General features: G+C 33.3%; 1 protein-coding gene across 2 annotated transcripts in view; it reads right to left on the reverse strand.

The window, feature by feature from the left end:
* Nucleotides 1-16,777, reverse strand: part of INTS13 (integrator complex subunit 13) — a 28,563-nt gene extending 11,786 nt beyond the window's left edge. Inside the window, exons 1-8 of one of the 2 annotated variants that reach the window (XM_006912699.1) lie at nucleotides 16,230-16,777; nucleotides 15,048-15,283; nucleotides 12,952-13,026; nucleotides 7,300-7,502; nucleotides 6,842-6,922; nucleotides 5,599-5,689; nucleotides 4,139-4,267; nucleotides 2,541-2,625 (exon numbers count right to left, since the gene is read on the reverse strand). In XM_006912699.1, coding sequence (XP_006912761.1) covers nucleotides 2,541-2,625; nucleotides 4,139-4,267; nucleotides 5,599-5,689; nucleotides 6,842-6,922; nucleotides 7,300-7,502; nucleotides 12,952-13,026; nucleotides 15,048-15,272 — 889 coding nt within the window. In that variant the 5' untranslated portion in view covers nucleotides 15,273-15,283; nucleotides 16,230-16,777. The remainder of the gene's footprint in view (nucleotides 1-2,540; nucleotides 2,626-4,138; nucleotides 4,268-5,598; nucleotides 5,690-6,841; nucleotides 6,923-7,299; nucleotides 7,503-12,951; nucleotides 13,027-15,047; nucleotides 15,284-16,229) is intronic. The other variant, XM_015590084.2, reaches the window with a different exon arrangement.
* Nucleotides 16,778-16,815: the final 38 nt, after the last annotated feature.

Consider the following 16,815-nt stretch of genomic DNA (forward strand, 5'->3'; position numbering starts at 1 on the left):
ATATATATATATAAAAAACAGTGAGCATTTTTTGCCTTGATGCAGTCTACAGTAGGCAGATGTTAATAAAATAATAATGAATAAATTAAAAACTGAAGATGACAAAGCTTTGAAGGAGATGTATATAGTGCTACGAGCATCTATACAAAGAGATCTGACCTATGCTGAGACATCAGGGAAGGCTTCTTTAAGAAGTGAAAACTAGTTTTAGTTCTAAAAGGATAAACAGAAATTAACTAAAGAAAAGGAAAGAATATTTGGGCAAGGACAACAGCAGATGCTAAGATGCTGTAGCCAGAGGGAGCATGAAGAGTTTCAGGTCTGTGTGGCTGAAACACATGGAGGAGAGGAGTTATGCTGTGAGATGAGAATGGAGAGGAAGAGGGGCCAGACAGTGCAGAGCCTTGTAAGGGCAACAGAAAAGTAGTAGAAGGTTTTAAGATAAGGAGAATATGTCATGATTAGCATTCTGAAAGTTATTCTAGTTGGCAGGTCAAGAGTAGACAAACAACCATTTAGGAGTCTACTATGGGATACTAGGTGTGAAAAAATAGGCTGGATTAGGGAGATGGTAAAGGTAGTAGAGATGCAGATATAGAAGTATTTGAGATGGTAGATAACATAAAAAATGTGATGATTAGATATAAAGAATGACAGATGTCTCAAAGATGACTTTGAGGTTTCTGACTTATATAACTAACTGGATAGATAATAGGGTCATTCACTGAACATTAGAAAACCAGGTCGGGGGCAAAGCTCATAAGTTGTTTTGGGTATGCTGAGTTTTAGGAGGCTAAGAGTCATCTCAGAGATATACAACAGGCCTCTGAATAACATGTTTCATTCAATGTCATTTCTTTATAACACTGATGAGATGGCACAGGACTTTAACTCTTATTTATATCAACTAGCCAAAGGTAAAACTGATTTGTTAGACATTGTTTCATTTAAAGTCACAGAACCTATCAACAACATTAAATGAGGACTTACTATAATTAGGCAGTAATATACAGATGCTCCTCGACTTAGGATGGATCATGAGGCAAAAATGCACTTAATACACCTAACCTACTGAACATCGTAGCTTAGCCCAGCCTACTTTAAACATATGCAGAACGCAATATCCCCAAACCGTGGGCAGCCCAGTACACTGTAATGCATTGTTTTTTAACTCTTGTGATCATGTGCCTGACTGGGAGCTGTGACTTGCTGCCACCGCCCAGCGTCATAAGAGACTATTGTAGTGCATATCTCTAGCCTGAGAAAAGATCAAAATTCAAAATTTGAAGTATGGTTTCTACTGAATGCATAATGCTTTCACACAATCATGAATTTGAAAAATCAAAAATATGAGTCAAATCATTGTAAGTTGGGAACCATCTGTATAGATCTGGAGCTCAGAGAAGATATCTAGGCTAAAGTGTAAACCTATTCATCAAAATCCAGCTCTAATGTCACCTATTCTATAAAGCTTGCATAACTCAGAGAGGCATAATCACATGCAACAACCTTGTGATCCCACAGCACTGTGTTCCTATCGCTACCACAGCATTTGCACGTGGTGTCCATGTGCAATACATAGAACTACAGGTCAATCAACTATTTTAGAGAAATATGTTGTGTTCAAAGAAGATTTTTACCATTTTTCTAAGTTTTAAAAATAAATAATTAAAAAACTGATGTTACCTCACAGGTTCTTAGTAATTTCCACATATTATATTTTCAAAAACAAGTTCTTTACGTTCCTTTGCTAAACATTCTATATGCATTTGCCTTAATAGTTTTATTCCTGTTAGAAATTTATGTTATGCTCATTGCAAGATTCCTTATACATGTAACCAATGTTATGATTGGGTCATGGTACTAACTTCAGAAAAAATATATACAAGATGATGAAAGTTAACCATTTAATTCTCTGATAGCATCAATTTACATAGAAAACATCCTAAATGCTTTAACAAAATGTCAAATCTTAAAGGCAATTTCATTGAATTTCAGAAATGAATGGAACATTACAGTTCATCTAATCCAGCACTTTTAACGTATAAGTATACAAACTGAAGTCTAAAAATACATGGGACTTGCTAACTGGTGGCAAAGCTTTAGCTAAAGCTCTTATTTCCTACCTCTAAAATTGTCTATTCTAAATTATGCTGATACAGTTGCAGAAATCACAGCTTTGGAAAAGAGACCTACTGTTTCAAATACTTTTTAAAGGAAAAAATAACACTAAATTTCAAAACAACTGATTTTTACCCAGATAAGCTATAAGTCTATCATTCTGTTCTTTTCCCTTCCCAAGGTGGTATGCCTACAAAAGAAACTATGATATGCCTGTAATGGCTCTCTTTCTCAATATTGTTCCATTAGCTTAGTCTTTCACAAAGTAAATGGCCACTAATTGGTGACATTGTCAGACAAGTTTGGATAGGAGTAAACTAAAGCCAATCAGGTTTGTTTACTAAAGAACTTCTCAAAGCTTAGTATTCTCTCATATGTTAGATCTTACAAATTAAGACTTTCCAATATCTCTTACTCACCACTTTTCAGGAAATCTACATGTGCATCTTTGTGATGAAGTAGTTCTACATCATAATTGGCAGATGTGTTAGCATGTTGTTCTTCCTTAAAGCAAAATTTAAAATGACTTGGTTTTTGTTTTCGAAATAATGAAGTTATTTATTAACTATTCATTTTTCTCTTTGCTTAAAATGAGATCAAATACACCCAACAAAAATTAGCTACAATAATAGTTTGCTCAGTAATTAATCTATTTAAAGATGCAACAGTTTTCCACTGCAATATGAACTCTATCAAAAAACCAGTGGGTATATATAAGTAATACAGTAGTTAATGATTTTTCTTACAGTATGTCAGAATTAACATAGATGATTAATCCAGAAATTTTAGAAATATTTTTACTCTGAATGCATCGTCTTGCACAAATATACACAAAATGTCTGTATACAAATATAATGTAACTGAAATAGTTTATATAAATTGAAAGGAAATAGCATCTTTAAATACCTACAGTAAATCAGCAAACACCAATTACATAAAATAGCAAATACAGACTAATAAACAAGTTTAATAACTTGTTTTCACTAAATAGTAAACAGAAACTTCAATATTATTTACTTACAAGAAAAAGACAGAGATTGAAGTCACACCAGTAGCACACGAATATAATTTTAAGAGCAAGGTACTGTCACCCTCAGAGTATTTTTCTTATAATTCATGAAATTATATATTAAAGAGCATCTATTATGCTACTCTACTTGTTGATTGCTTCTGCATCCAAACCATTCTACTGGGTAAAGCTACAATTTCTATTAAAGAGCCAGCCAATCGTATAAGGAGGAAATTACTAATGAAATATTTCTCATGCAATTTAGTGTTCATCATATGGTGGAAAAACAATGAAACTGGAACTTATAAGTAAGCTTACAAGCATTTTTAGATATACTGGTTACTTTATTTGTAAACATAATAAAATTAAAATCAACTCCACTTAGTAAAAATTCATTTAAAGTTTACTATAGGCCAGGCAGTGTGCTGGTCCTAGAGAACTTAATGATAATATGATGAAAAGGAACAGGTAACAATAGGTTCCTAAGAAAATCCATTAATAAAATCATAGGACTCACATTCTTGGTTTCTCAGCTAGGGTAATAAACTTATTGAAAACTATGAGCTATTTTTCCCTAGTCAGACTTATTAGTTACGAATACCTTTACACTGGGTGGGAAAAAATAAAAATACAGAAAATAAAAGATCCACTAGAATACACAATATAAGTAAAATCTAATAACACAACTGTCAGAAAAAGAATCACAGAAAAAGTAATCATTTAAGAGAGAGATCATATTTTGATGAAAATGAGAATATAGTTAAAAACAAAAAAGCTGATAGACTTCTTATTGCAAAGAAAAATATAGCATTTTGTTCTGTGATCCTTTCTTGTTGCTTTTCAGTATTTACTGACCTGGTCAAAGACACTGAATGTGGGCTAGCAAAACAGAAAACATGATATGGGGAGAAAAAATTAAGGTTCAATTAAAATAAATAATACATGTCAAACAAATATTTAAAAAGCAAAACAAAGCTTTCGAAATAGCAAGAAAAAAGAACTGTTTACCTTCATTGGGATATTTGTAATAGTAGTTGAAGCCAAGTCAAAATGTTGCTGTACTAAAATATTTAATTTGGTAGCAAGATGCCGTCCTGCACGAACACTATGAACTTCACTGGTTAAAACTGGGGACAACTACAGAAAGGTATGAAAAAAAAACCCACAAAACATTACTACATTGTAACCAAGTGCTAACTATTTTACTTCAACCCATAAAAATTAAGTTTTACTTTTTAAAACTTGGAAAAATAAAAAGGTCCATAAATTAACCATGATCATTGTTTTAGCAATAAATGTTTATACTTTCATTCAACAGATAGGTAGCTATTAAGTAGAATTTACATTATGTGCCAGAAACTGTGTGAGCTATTGGAGGATACAGCAGTAAACAGGCAAAGTCCCTGTCCTCGTGAAACTTAGAGTAAAACAGTCTTTGATTTAAATATACATTTTAATTTATAATTTTAATTCTATTTATTTATACACAAAATGGATTTGAAGTGGCCCAAAGTATCATAGGAAAAAATAATTCATTTTGTGGAAAGGACAAACCCCTGAAGATAAAACTATTTAAAATGAGGAAATCATCACAAACACATTTTATTACTAATAAATGTGATAAGGCAGCCAAAAGTTACTTATAACAAAGTAACACAAAATTTTAATAATTCTAGGGTAACAATATTTATTGTAAACAAATTTTATTTTTAGTTATCACAAAGTAAAGTCAACATATTGCCACATTATCAAGAGGCAGAAAAGTTAGTAAAAGGGGGGTTTACATTGGAAACCACCTAAAAACACAGTAACACTAACGACCTAAAAACATCATTTAACTATAAAACATTCATAGACTAAGGTAATACTTCACGATTATGTTAAATAAGGCTAAATGAAAAACCAGAACATAAGAATGCACACATTTAATTATTTAAATACATATATCTGTATTTCTAAAGAGACCATTGACAGAGAATACTATGCGATGCAAATCTTTTTAACAATCAACAGACTTATCTTTCCTTTAAAATTGTTCATCTTTATTTAAAAAGTAAAACCAAGGTTCTTCCCCAACTGAATGGGTAAAATTAATTTGTTATTGGAGTGTATTTTTGTTAGCGTAATGCTTTTCTAATAAGGAAAAAAATATTTTTACTGAATAAAAAGTCATTAAAGCAACTGAAATCTATTATAATAATTGAAATTTAGGAACAATACAAACTGTGTATGGTTTTGCAACATATTTAATTAACATCAACAGGCAAGCAAAACGGAAAACGCTTTAAAAATCTACAATTATAACATAAAAAACCAACCCAGGTATTTTGCTATACAGGTTGCTTTGAAAACTCTAAATATCTTCTTGGCAGAAAATGTTGGCCATGTGTCATTATAATGCTAAGTATTCTCAGCATTTATTATTAATAATGAACAATGATCTTTTCTTCTATTACTTCTGCACTTACCTCCTTTTTAGGACGATCAGATACAAGGCTGTCTTCACCCACTGGGTAGGTATGAATCAAGACCAGCTCACACTTCTGAATCTGCATAAGGCTTAAAGAGAAACTTTTCACTTAGAATATAAAAATACATACTACATAAAGAGTCTAAGCAGGTAAACCACTGAGAGTTTAATATATTAAAACAGTGTATCTCTATAATCTGATACTAGTGTTAACACAAAAGCTAAATATTTAGAAAAACTGTAAATTGTTGTATTTGTACAAACATTTAATGAATAATTTATATTAAATTCAAATGCAAAATGATAATTTTCTGTGTGTTTGCAGGATAAAATAAAGGGAAAATTCTTATAATTAGGTATAATTTTCAATAGATAACTGCCGCACAGTAAATCAACATATTGTGTTGATTTTTACCTTTACATATTATTTTATCTTTTACTAATGTTTTACTAATCAGGCAATACTATTACCTATAATTGGTTATTTCCAAGAATACAGGATTTGTAACGCTAAAGTTTCCCTCAACTTTTTATTTTGAAATTTCCAAACCTACAGAACAGTTGAAAGAAAAGTACTATTCAATGAATACCCACATATCCTTAACTTAGATTCACTAAACGTTAGCTCTATTTGTTTCCTCTATACATATCTAAATAGATACACGTTTTCTTCCTAAGCCACCTGAGAATAAGTTGTAGAAGAAATGACACTTCATTCCTAAATACCTCAGCATACTTCTCCTAGTGAAAATAATCCTACTCATTAACAATACCAGTAGTTCAGTTAAGAAAATTAATAATAGCTCAATCTAATATAGACTCCATATTGCAACTATCCAAAGCATATCTTTAAGTTTTTTTCTTTTTAAAAAATTTATATAATGCAATTAGTTGTTATATTTTGATTTGGTACATACCGAATAATGCCACCAATAATTTACTCATTTTACAAATTTGAAACAGAGTATGAGAGTAAGCCATCAAAACAAATATGCATTATAAATTTATATAATATTATTTTTCTAATCACCTTTCCTATGGAAAAAAAGTAAAATTTTAAAGTAAGAGAGAAAATGGGGAAAAAAGCGTCTGATCAAACATATATTTTCTGACTAATTTGTAAAACCAGTAGAGAATTCAAGAAAATTCAATCAATTATTATTAAAATTATTGGAATAATTATAATAAAATACATATGACTATAAAATGAAATATTTATTTCATTTATGGATTATACTCACTGATCTGAATTTGCAGCAAGCTTGTTATGCTCGTGAATCGTTTCCTGGACACAGTCCTCAAGCATTCGCACATGACTATCACTAATGGAATAAAAAAGATATAACAAACTTAAAGGAATAACCAGTGAGAAATAAAATTAAACACTACTTAGCTGTAGTATCTTGTCATAGGCATTTAAAATTACTTCAATAAGGACTGTCTCTAGTGTGTTCATTCACAATACCAAACAACCAGCTGAAAAACTAGTGAGAAAAAAAAGTCAAATTAACTGGCATGATGACAATCTAAGCAGTTTTCACTGAGATGAGTCTTTATGTTAGAAATGGACAAACACAGCTTCAATATTATAAAGGCCACTTGTGATATACTTAAATGCTAACATGTTGCCCTTTAAATAAAGCTGCAACAAGACATTAAAATTCCTTCTGTGAAAGAATTACCATGATTAACGTCTCACCTTTTTGCATTAGTAATGCAAATTATTCGTCCTCTATTTCCAACACGTTCTGCATTCTCCATTAGTAGAGTACGGGCCTCATGTTGGTATTCTGTAATTTTACAGAGGGTTTCCACTGCTGCAACGAGACCATGCAGAATACTGCAGCATTCTGGATCTGCCCGTGGATTAGGAGGGCCAACAGCAGCTAATGCTGCCATTAGCTAAGTAAAAGGGAAAACAACTATGTTGATAAAAGTAAATACAAGTCAGACAAAGACAACACCAGAAAAGAAAACTATAAACCAGTATATCTTATAAATATGGACACAAATTTCCTCAACAAAGTACTGGCAAACCGAATCCAGCAATACATGAAAACAATTAAAAACCATGACTAAGTAGGGCTTATCCAAGGAATGCAAAGTTGATTCAACACGTGAAATTCAATTATGTATATATTGTATCAATAGAAAAAAAAATTTTAAATCACATGATCATCTGCAAAAAAAAATAAAAAGAAAAAGCATTCGACAAAATCCAAAGCCTTTTCATGATAAAAACACTCAACAAACTAGGAAACTTCAAGTAGATAAAAAGCATCTACAAAACACCTACAGATAACATCATGCTTAATGGTGAAGACTGGATATGTTTTGCCTAAGATCAGAAACAAAGATGTCTACTCTCACAACTCTATTCAACACTGTGCTAGAGGTTCTACACAGGGGAATAAGGAAAGAAAAATAAAAGGAATCCACATTGGAAAGGAAGAAGTAAAACTATCTTTATGTTGCAGATGATATGATCCTATCTGTAGAAAATCTTTAAAAATCCACTAAAAAACTATTAAAAATAATAAGCAAGTTCAGCAAGGTTGCAGGATATATTATACATACACACAAAAAAATTTGTGCTGTTATACACTTGCAATGAACCACCCAATAATGAAATTAAGAAAACAATTCTATTTATAATAGCACCAAAAATAAACTATTTAGGAATAAATTAATAAAAGAAGTACAAATCTTATACTCTGAGGACTACAAAACATTTTAAAAGAAATTAAAGATCTAAATGAATAGAAAACATCCCATGTCCAAGGAATGGAACACTTAACATTGTTAAAATGGCAATTACCCAAACTGAAGTAGAGATTAACAAAATCCCTGTCAGAATCCAGCAGATTCTCTGTAGAAATTAACAAGCTGATCCCAAGATTCATATGGAATTGCAAGGGACCCAGAATAGCAAAAATAATCTTGAAAAAGAACAAAATAGGAAAACTTTGCTTTGTATGTGCATAAAGACGCTCTAAAAAGAAAAACTAATAGTGGTAGGAATAAAGAGTGATATGCTGGTAAACCAGCTCTCCAAAGAAAAAAAAAAAGCCCTAATTTGTAGTGTTTGCCAATATCTATGGTTAAATATTCCGACCATAATCAACTTCAAGTTTCACTGAATATGAAGTGGGTAGACTCACACACACTGGTATGAGCTGGCTCTAGCATACCACTAACCGAGACAGGGGATGAGTGGGAAACTTGTCAAGGTTTACCTTTTGGTTACACATGCACACACACATATATATGTGTACATATGCACACATATATGTATATATTTAAATTTTATTTTAAAACTTCATAGGTATTATCTATTCATAAAAAGTAATCAAAAAAGAAAGAAAAAATACAGCGTATTTAAAAATACTACATAAAGCCCCTGGTACATAGGAGTAGCTTATTTAAAAGTAGCTTTTTAGGGAAGGGGCGTTGTGGTCCTGGGGAAAGTAGCAGAAGAAAGCTTAACTTTTAAAAGCAGAAATGAATTGAAATTCTGGCTCCGCCTTTTAATACTGGGTGAATGTGGTCAATCTCTCCTGGCCCTTTTTCTAATCAGAAAGTGAAAATAGTAATAAAACTTGTCCTATATAGTGTGACATTTCCAAACTATAATCTAGGCAACAAAAACCAGACCAAAACTTCTGAATTCTGACAAATTTTTTGTAATAAAATTTAAGATGTATAGGATAGAATTTGGTGCTATACCAGAAAGAGCCCTGGAGCCAGGTATAAGTCAAACAACTTCTGGCTCCTATGGGCTTTAGTCCCTTCACCTGCACATGAAAGAGTCAAAGCAAAAGATGCAGACAATCCTTCCAAATCGAACAGTCTACAATCTACTTCACTTGTTACTCATGATTATTCACAATAGCTAGAGAAAGGTGTGTATGAATAACCTGTTAACATAGACAAGATTATATATAATTAATATATAAAATGTTAACTACTTTATATCATCTGAAACACCAGTGATTTGCTATGTAGTTGCCTTCACAACTGGAGTTTCCACTCTGTAATTTAAAAGCAATGAATGTGATATAATGTGTATTCACCTTCTGATGAATTCAGAAAGCAGAGGCAAGTAGTAATTCTCTTATCAGTATACCTACCATTATCAAATGCATATCTTTTACTGCATTGCAGAGGTGAAGTAAGGAAAATCTGTACAAATTTGTACTTATTTTTATTCACATACTAGAGAGACTTCAAGCTTTTCACAATACCTCTTAAAAGAAGTAAGGCAGAATACACACCATTTCAAAAAGACAATTCAGGGAGAATGAATGAAATCCTTAATATTATTTTTTTCAAGTAATGAAAGAATAAAGACTATTCTAGAATGATATAAATGCAAAGCCAAGCCAATAAAAACCTACCCCTTGAGTGAGTTACCTCAAAAGAATGAAAGGTTAGATGTGTTTACATATTATAATATTAATCACAACATTTTAAGACCAACAACTGTGATAAACACACTTTCTTTAAAAGTGTTCCACTTAAAACACATTTGGATGAGATTATTTCCATTGAAGTACATCCATTAACAGAAAAATTTTAACATGAAATAATTAAAACAATGTATTCAAATATTTCACTATTGCCTGTCCTTCATGTTCATATTCATCAGTGAAGAACCCAGTAGACTGATGTCTTCTATCCAATTAAACAATAATAAAGAATGTAATCAACCACAAACTCAATATCCTTAGAGAAATAATGTTTAAAAAGCATAAACTTAGATTGAGCGTGGGTTTATTTCTGCTCCCTCCTAAAACTGCACTAAAACTGTAGTAAAGGAATTTAATTTCAAAAAGCATAAACCAAAGGGGGGAAGAAAACAAACAAACTCACAAAGATAAAGAGAATGGAAGAGACAACAAGATGTAAGATATGTCAACAAGAATATCAAAATGTATACAGAAACAGTAATGGACTTTATATGACTGAATAAGCTGAAATCTAAATGCTTACAGAGGAAAAAAGACAATATGACATGACCTTCAAAATCCAGAAGTTCAGGAACTGGAGACATCAAGTACCACACAGAGCAGGGGTAAGGCAAGATATTTAAAACAATGAATGGCTTAAAGTCAGTATAAGGAGCAACTTGAATCCCAAATCTTACTTAAACTCTACCCATGTAAGTGACTACCTTTTCCTGATCTTCCCAGGTACAGGATGGCATTCCTTGGAGGAACTGAACCAGAAAGATACCAAGGATGAATTCCACAAAGCATAATAGAGTATAAGGGTAAGATATTAGACCAGTGCTGCCCAAAAGAACTTCCTGTGATGATAGAAATGTTCTATATTTGTGATGTCCAACACAGTAGTCACCATCCACATGTAGCTTACTGAACAGTTAAAACATGGCTAGTGCTAAAGAGAAACTGAATTTTTTATTTTATGTAAATTTAAATAGTAGCTATTTAATAGCTAATGGTTGCTATATATGGTTAGTGGCTCCTATATCGGATAGCACAATACTAGACCAAAAACAAAGATTGAGTGAAAACCTGCCTGGATGGTAAAATCTTCCCTCTTCCCTGGTTCCCAGAAGGCTGGCAACCAGGTTTATAGCATACAGGCAGAACAATGCAAGATTTTCTCTGGAAACCCTGAATAGTCCCAGGAAGATGATCTGTTCATTCTCACATCTGGAGATCACCCAGTGAAAACAATTAAACCACAGTGAAGCCTCATCAATAATATCTACTCTTCAACAAGCAAATCTTCTAATCTGCTCTTTAGTAACTTGCCTTTAAATAAGGTTGCATTTAAGAAAAGTCTCAACATGAAAAGAACTCTGAGAACATAGAGAAGTCAAAAGAAAACTTCAAATAAACTATTAATACTCTCACATTAAAAAATTACACCCATAAAGGAAAAGGATATGTCAAAAATGGACATAATTAAAGCATAAGTAAAAGTTCTTGGAAATTAAAAATACAATCAAATAAAAAGTTCCAGGTAAGAGTTAAAAGGAAATAGGTAAAAGGCTCAGAAAGCAGAACAATAATAAAAGGATCAATGAGAAAAAGAATAAGGAATTTAATCCAGGAGGTCCAACATCTCACTAACAGGGACTCCAGAAAGACACAGAACATAGAGACAAGAACATTATCAAAGAAACAATATAGGGAAATTTTCCTGAAGAATATAAGACCTTGCACATGAATGACAAAAGAATAACACTAAGGCACATTGTTGAGAAATTTCAGAACATAATAGGGAAAAAAAATTCTAAAGGATTTCAGAGAGAAATTATGAAGAATGGCACTGGACTTCTCAACAACATTAGAAGTTATAAAACGGTGAAGTAATGCCCTCAAAATTTTGAGAAAAAGTTATTTCCAATCTTAAATTTCTACAACCCAAGAATTAGAAATTCTGGAGGTTATACTCTATGAAAACAAAAGATCTCACACACACACACACACACACACACACACACACACACACACACACACACACACAAAGAGGAAAAAATTGGGATCTGAAAAATTGGGAGAGGAGAATGACAGCAGTGCACCAGGCCTAGAAAGCAGCCAGTTCAAACTGGAGAGAAAATTGCTCTCCAAAAAGATTTTCAAAGAAAAAAAAAATCAAACTCTAAATTTCTAATACGTTTATAATAAAAAAAAAAAAAAGGTGCAGTTTTGTAGAGACATGAGGAAAAGCAGCAAGATACACAGAAAACGAAGCAAATCAAGAAAAAAAGAGAAATGATAAATTCCAGGAACAAAAAGTTGGACAAGGAAATAATATGTCAGTCAAATCATTATGCTGTATATCTTTTACAGTGCTGTATGTCACCATATATACTGTATGTCAACTATATCTCAATAAAACCTTTAAAAAAGAAAGGAAATAATCATATATATTACTTGGCTTAACAGTCAACAACACTTTATTATATATAGATACTATAAAGCAAATATGGATTTTTAAATTAACCAAAAATTCTGATATAACAATATTGAGAAAATGAGGGAAAAGAAGAGGGCAGGCATAGTGGCATGGGTGAAAGGGAACATAAAAGGTAAATCCTCATCAACAATAATGATAAAGTTTAAACTGAGAACTCTATAAATGGCAGTAAAAATTGTTATTTAGAAATATGCAAATAAATACTAAATGAGGCAGTCGAAAGTTTGCTTCTAGGAAGTGGGGAAAGACTGGAATGGATAGCTATTTTTCTTTTAGTATTAGTTGGTGTTTTAAAACTGCAAATACTATACTGATAAAAAAAAAATCAATCGTTTTTTAATAAAGTATTACCACACTCTGATAATTTTCAAAAAGGCCACAGCTCAAAACCTAACCATACCTCCTGCAAATTTTGGTCTTCTTGAGTCCAAGAATTTAAAACATGTGCTCCAGAGTCACTCACAATGAAATTCACCTAATAGATTTCAAAGAAATAATTAGTATTCAATTCCAATTCCACCCAATTACATCATATTTAAAATGTAAAGTTTGTTACTAGTTAATAGTAAAAATAATTTAAAATAAAATAATACAGTCTCTAGTATTGATTTGTTGATTGAGTCATTCATTTTATAGGTACAGAATGCCTAGTATGCACTGGGTGCTATTCTTGACACTGGGTATATGGGAATATAGTGACGAATAAAACATTTCTGACACTCACAATGTGGGGAAAGCCAGGAGTGTGCTAAGATAGAGAGCAGTGCAGGGAGAATACAAACAAATAAATGAACAAGATAATTTCAGAGAGTGATAAATGTGAAGATAGAGAAGTTGGTTAGCTAATTAAGGTTGGCTAGACAAAGAAGGACTCTCTGTAGAAGTGGCAATTGAGGGGAATTCAAAATGACCAAAAGAAACCAGCCACAGAATGAGCTGGGGGTAGAGAATTCCTGGTACAGTGAATAGCAAACGCAGAGGCCTCTAAGTGGGTACCTTCAAACAAGTGAAGGTTAGAGCAGGCAGAAGGGCAGGAGATAAGCTCAGAAAAGTAGGCAGTAGCCATATCACCTAGGGTACTGAACACTAAAATAATGGATATGGACTTTATTCTAAATTTTAAAGTAAAATGAAAACAACAAAAAAATACTATCAAGTAAGATGACAATGACAGTAAGGATATATTAGAAATATATCAAATGATGACTATGTTCCCTTTTTGGAGAAGTGTGATATTTCTTTCCACTGAACTATATAAAATAATCCATTATCTTTCCTAATAATATGAAATACTAGTTTTGCTTCCCCAATAAGTTTGATAAGTAGCCTTCTATCACAGGCTTATATGACAGGGACATATTTTACTAGTCACTTTACTTACGTTATCTCATTAAAATCTTACAACAATTGTAGGAAGTAAGTGTTACGCTTCCGTGGGAGGAAACTGAGGCTTGGAGAGATTAAGTAATATGATTGAGGTCACTCTGCTAATAGCTAATAATGCCAGGATCTGAGCCAAAGCCTGTGTCATAAATCGCTACATTATCTATTTTTTTACCCTATATAATGCACAATTTGCAGAGGAACTAAAACTTACATTTTAATTTGGAATATATATGAATGTATATTATACTATTAGACTCTATGTTCAGCGTTACTGTTATCGCCCTGTCTGTGCCAGTCTAAGAATTGATTAGGTCGCAGCCTAGGACGCTCCAAAATGAGACAGAAAGCAAATCACCCACTTATGGCTAACCAAATGACTTTCCCAAAATAAAACAGTTGAGATTCTGAAACCCGAAGATAATTTTTATACTTGAAAATTTCTATCAATACGCAACTTTGCTTATTATTAGTAAAAACAATTTCCACTTAGCATTCTTAAGAGCATTTCTCTAATATGGCCAAATCCTGCAACAGTTTAGCACATAGTCATGAGGACTATGTATTAGCAGCCAGCCTTAGGTTCAAATTCTGGTTCTGCCTCTAACTATCTACGTGACTCAGCTTAAGTTTCTTTTTAACCTCAGTTTCTGCATCTCCAACACGGCAGTAATAAACAAGGCGGATATTCAGATGGTACATAACAGCAGAGTCAAACAAATTGCTTATAGCCAACATCTCCCTTCTGCTTAGGCTGGCAACAATCAATGGTCAGTGCCTGTTCCATTCTGGTTATTATATACTTTAAATATTATCCCAGTAATTATAGTAGCTACCTCATAGGATTTTTGTGAGAATTAGAGGAGTTAATACATATGAAGCACTTTGGAACATGCTTGGCACATGTTAAGTGCTCTATAATTATTAGCTGTTATTGTTGGTCCCAATTAAATACACATAACATTTAATCCCAAAGGAGAGTTCTACATATCACATTTTTAAAGTTAGTAAACAAACAGTTCTAAGTCCAATCTACAGCAAATTCATATATATAATGTAATAGGCAGTTAAGTACATCTCCAAAATCATGATTTGCTCATACTTCACACTCACCAGCTTTTTGAAAGGAAATATATCATACATTATTCTACAATATTCCATAGAAGATTCTACTGAGCAAGTCCACAATGATTTAGAAATGGGGGCCAAAGGGATAATTCCTTGAGTCCTATTCTTCACCAGCATATCAAACTCGACATGCTGTCTGCATGATTCTGCCATGTAAGGGCAATGATCCACAACAAATACTGTTTTATGAGATTCAGAAAAAATCTTCATTTTCTTTTAACCTGTAAGGGATAAAATATATTAGCCAAATGGCTTATACATAACACTATTTTAAATTATTCCTAATTAATATGTCTTTTTTTCAAGATTTGATAGGGAACATGAATAATCAGCACCCAAAGAAATTCATCCAATAAAGGACAAGATTTAATGAGGTCATGATCAGAAAGTAACTACCAATTCAAGGGCTGAGCTACACCATATTAAGCTGTCACTCTATCAGTCACAGGCAAAATTACAGTCTACATATATTTTTTTGCTTTTTGAACTTAAAATAGTCATAAGAAAATATTTTTACAAATTGTACTTGATTCCTTTACATAATACCAAACATAAATGACAAATACTCTTCAAATATACTTTCGATAATCCTTGCTAGTTGATATCAATCACATATAAATCTTCAGACCAAAGTCACCAGTTTTGAGCTTCCCTCCAAAAAGTCTCAAGACTTCTGAAAAAGGGGTTCGGGGGAGAATTAACAGGAAAGAGGAGTGACAGCAAAAGGAAAGACCAAAGCATAACAGACATCTCCGAATATAACTATATTGGGTCTTCGTATTAGGACAAGGAGCCCAAATTCACACTTTCCTCCTTAGCTTTTGAAACATCACAGTAATTTATCATGTAGAACAGAAACTTAGTTGCTACTATCACATTGGTGGGGAGCAGAAACTTTTAAAACTTCTTGTAACAACTCTCGCTAATAAAATAGACTGAATAGACAAACCACATTCAAAAAGCACATGGTAAGCAGAGCAAGTGTTCATCAAAACGAACTGACTTTTTACGATCCAGCTATTTTCTTCTCTTGCTTTCAAAAGCATTTCCCCTTCATGCAGAACTTTTCTTTGAAAAATCTAACTAAACACACTCTGTTGGAGGGTGCGAGGGTGGAAAGTACAAGGTGAGTGGATAAGGAAGACCTCAGGATTGAGGTTAGCTTACTTTCGTGCCTGGTCCTGCAGTGAAAACGAACAGAGGCTATGGACCACAGCCTCTCTGGCAAAGGCTGCTGGCTGGGTGGGGAGGGTCAGCGCACAGTCAGGAGTGTCTGGTACCAAAGACAGGGTACTATGATTTCCCCGCTCATCTCCTAGTACACCGATTCTTCCCAAGCTTCCTAAATGCAGGAGCGCGCGCGTGCGCGCGAACACACACACTCACACACTGGGACTCGCGCGTGCTCAAAGCACTCTTCGACAGCCCCGCCAAGCCGCCCTTCCCCCTCGGTGGGCCAGACGCCCAGGTTGCTGAAGAGGAAGAGGGCGGAGCCAAGGGAAAAATAATACCTCCGACCCTTAAGATTTTCTACCCGCTAATTTTCCCAATGACTCATTGGGAAGTTTGTTCTGGGCGACCTGAAAGCCTCCCCAACAGCGAAGTACCAACCACGGCACCGGCTAAACCAGCTACGGCCCCTTAAGCATAAGGCCCTCCCACCCGGCCTCCCCTTCTGGGTCTCTTCACCCCTGCCGGTTTCCCTGACAAAACTCGCGAGACTTTGTGAGAGGCCAAGCAAAAACCTATGAGT

Source organism: Pteropus alecto, unplaced genomic scaffold, assembly GCF_000325575.1.
Source record: "Pteropus alecto unplaced genomic scaffold, ASM32557v1 scaffold103, whole genome shotgun sequence".
In the NCBI taxonomy this organism is placed as follows: domain Eukaryota; kingdom Metazoa; phylum Chordata; class Mammalia; order Chiroptera; family Pteropodidae; genus Pteropus; species Pteropus alecto.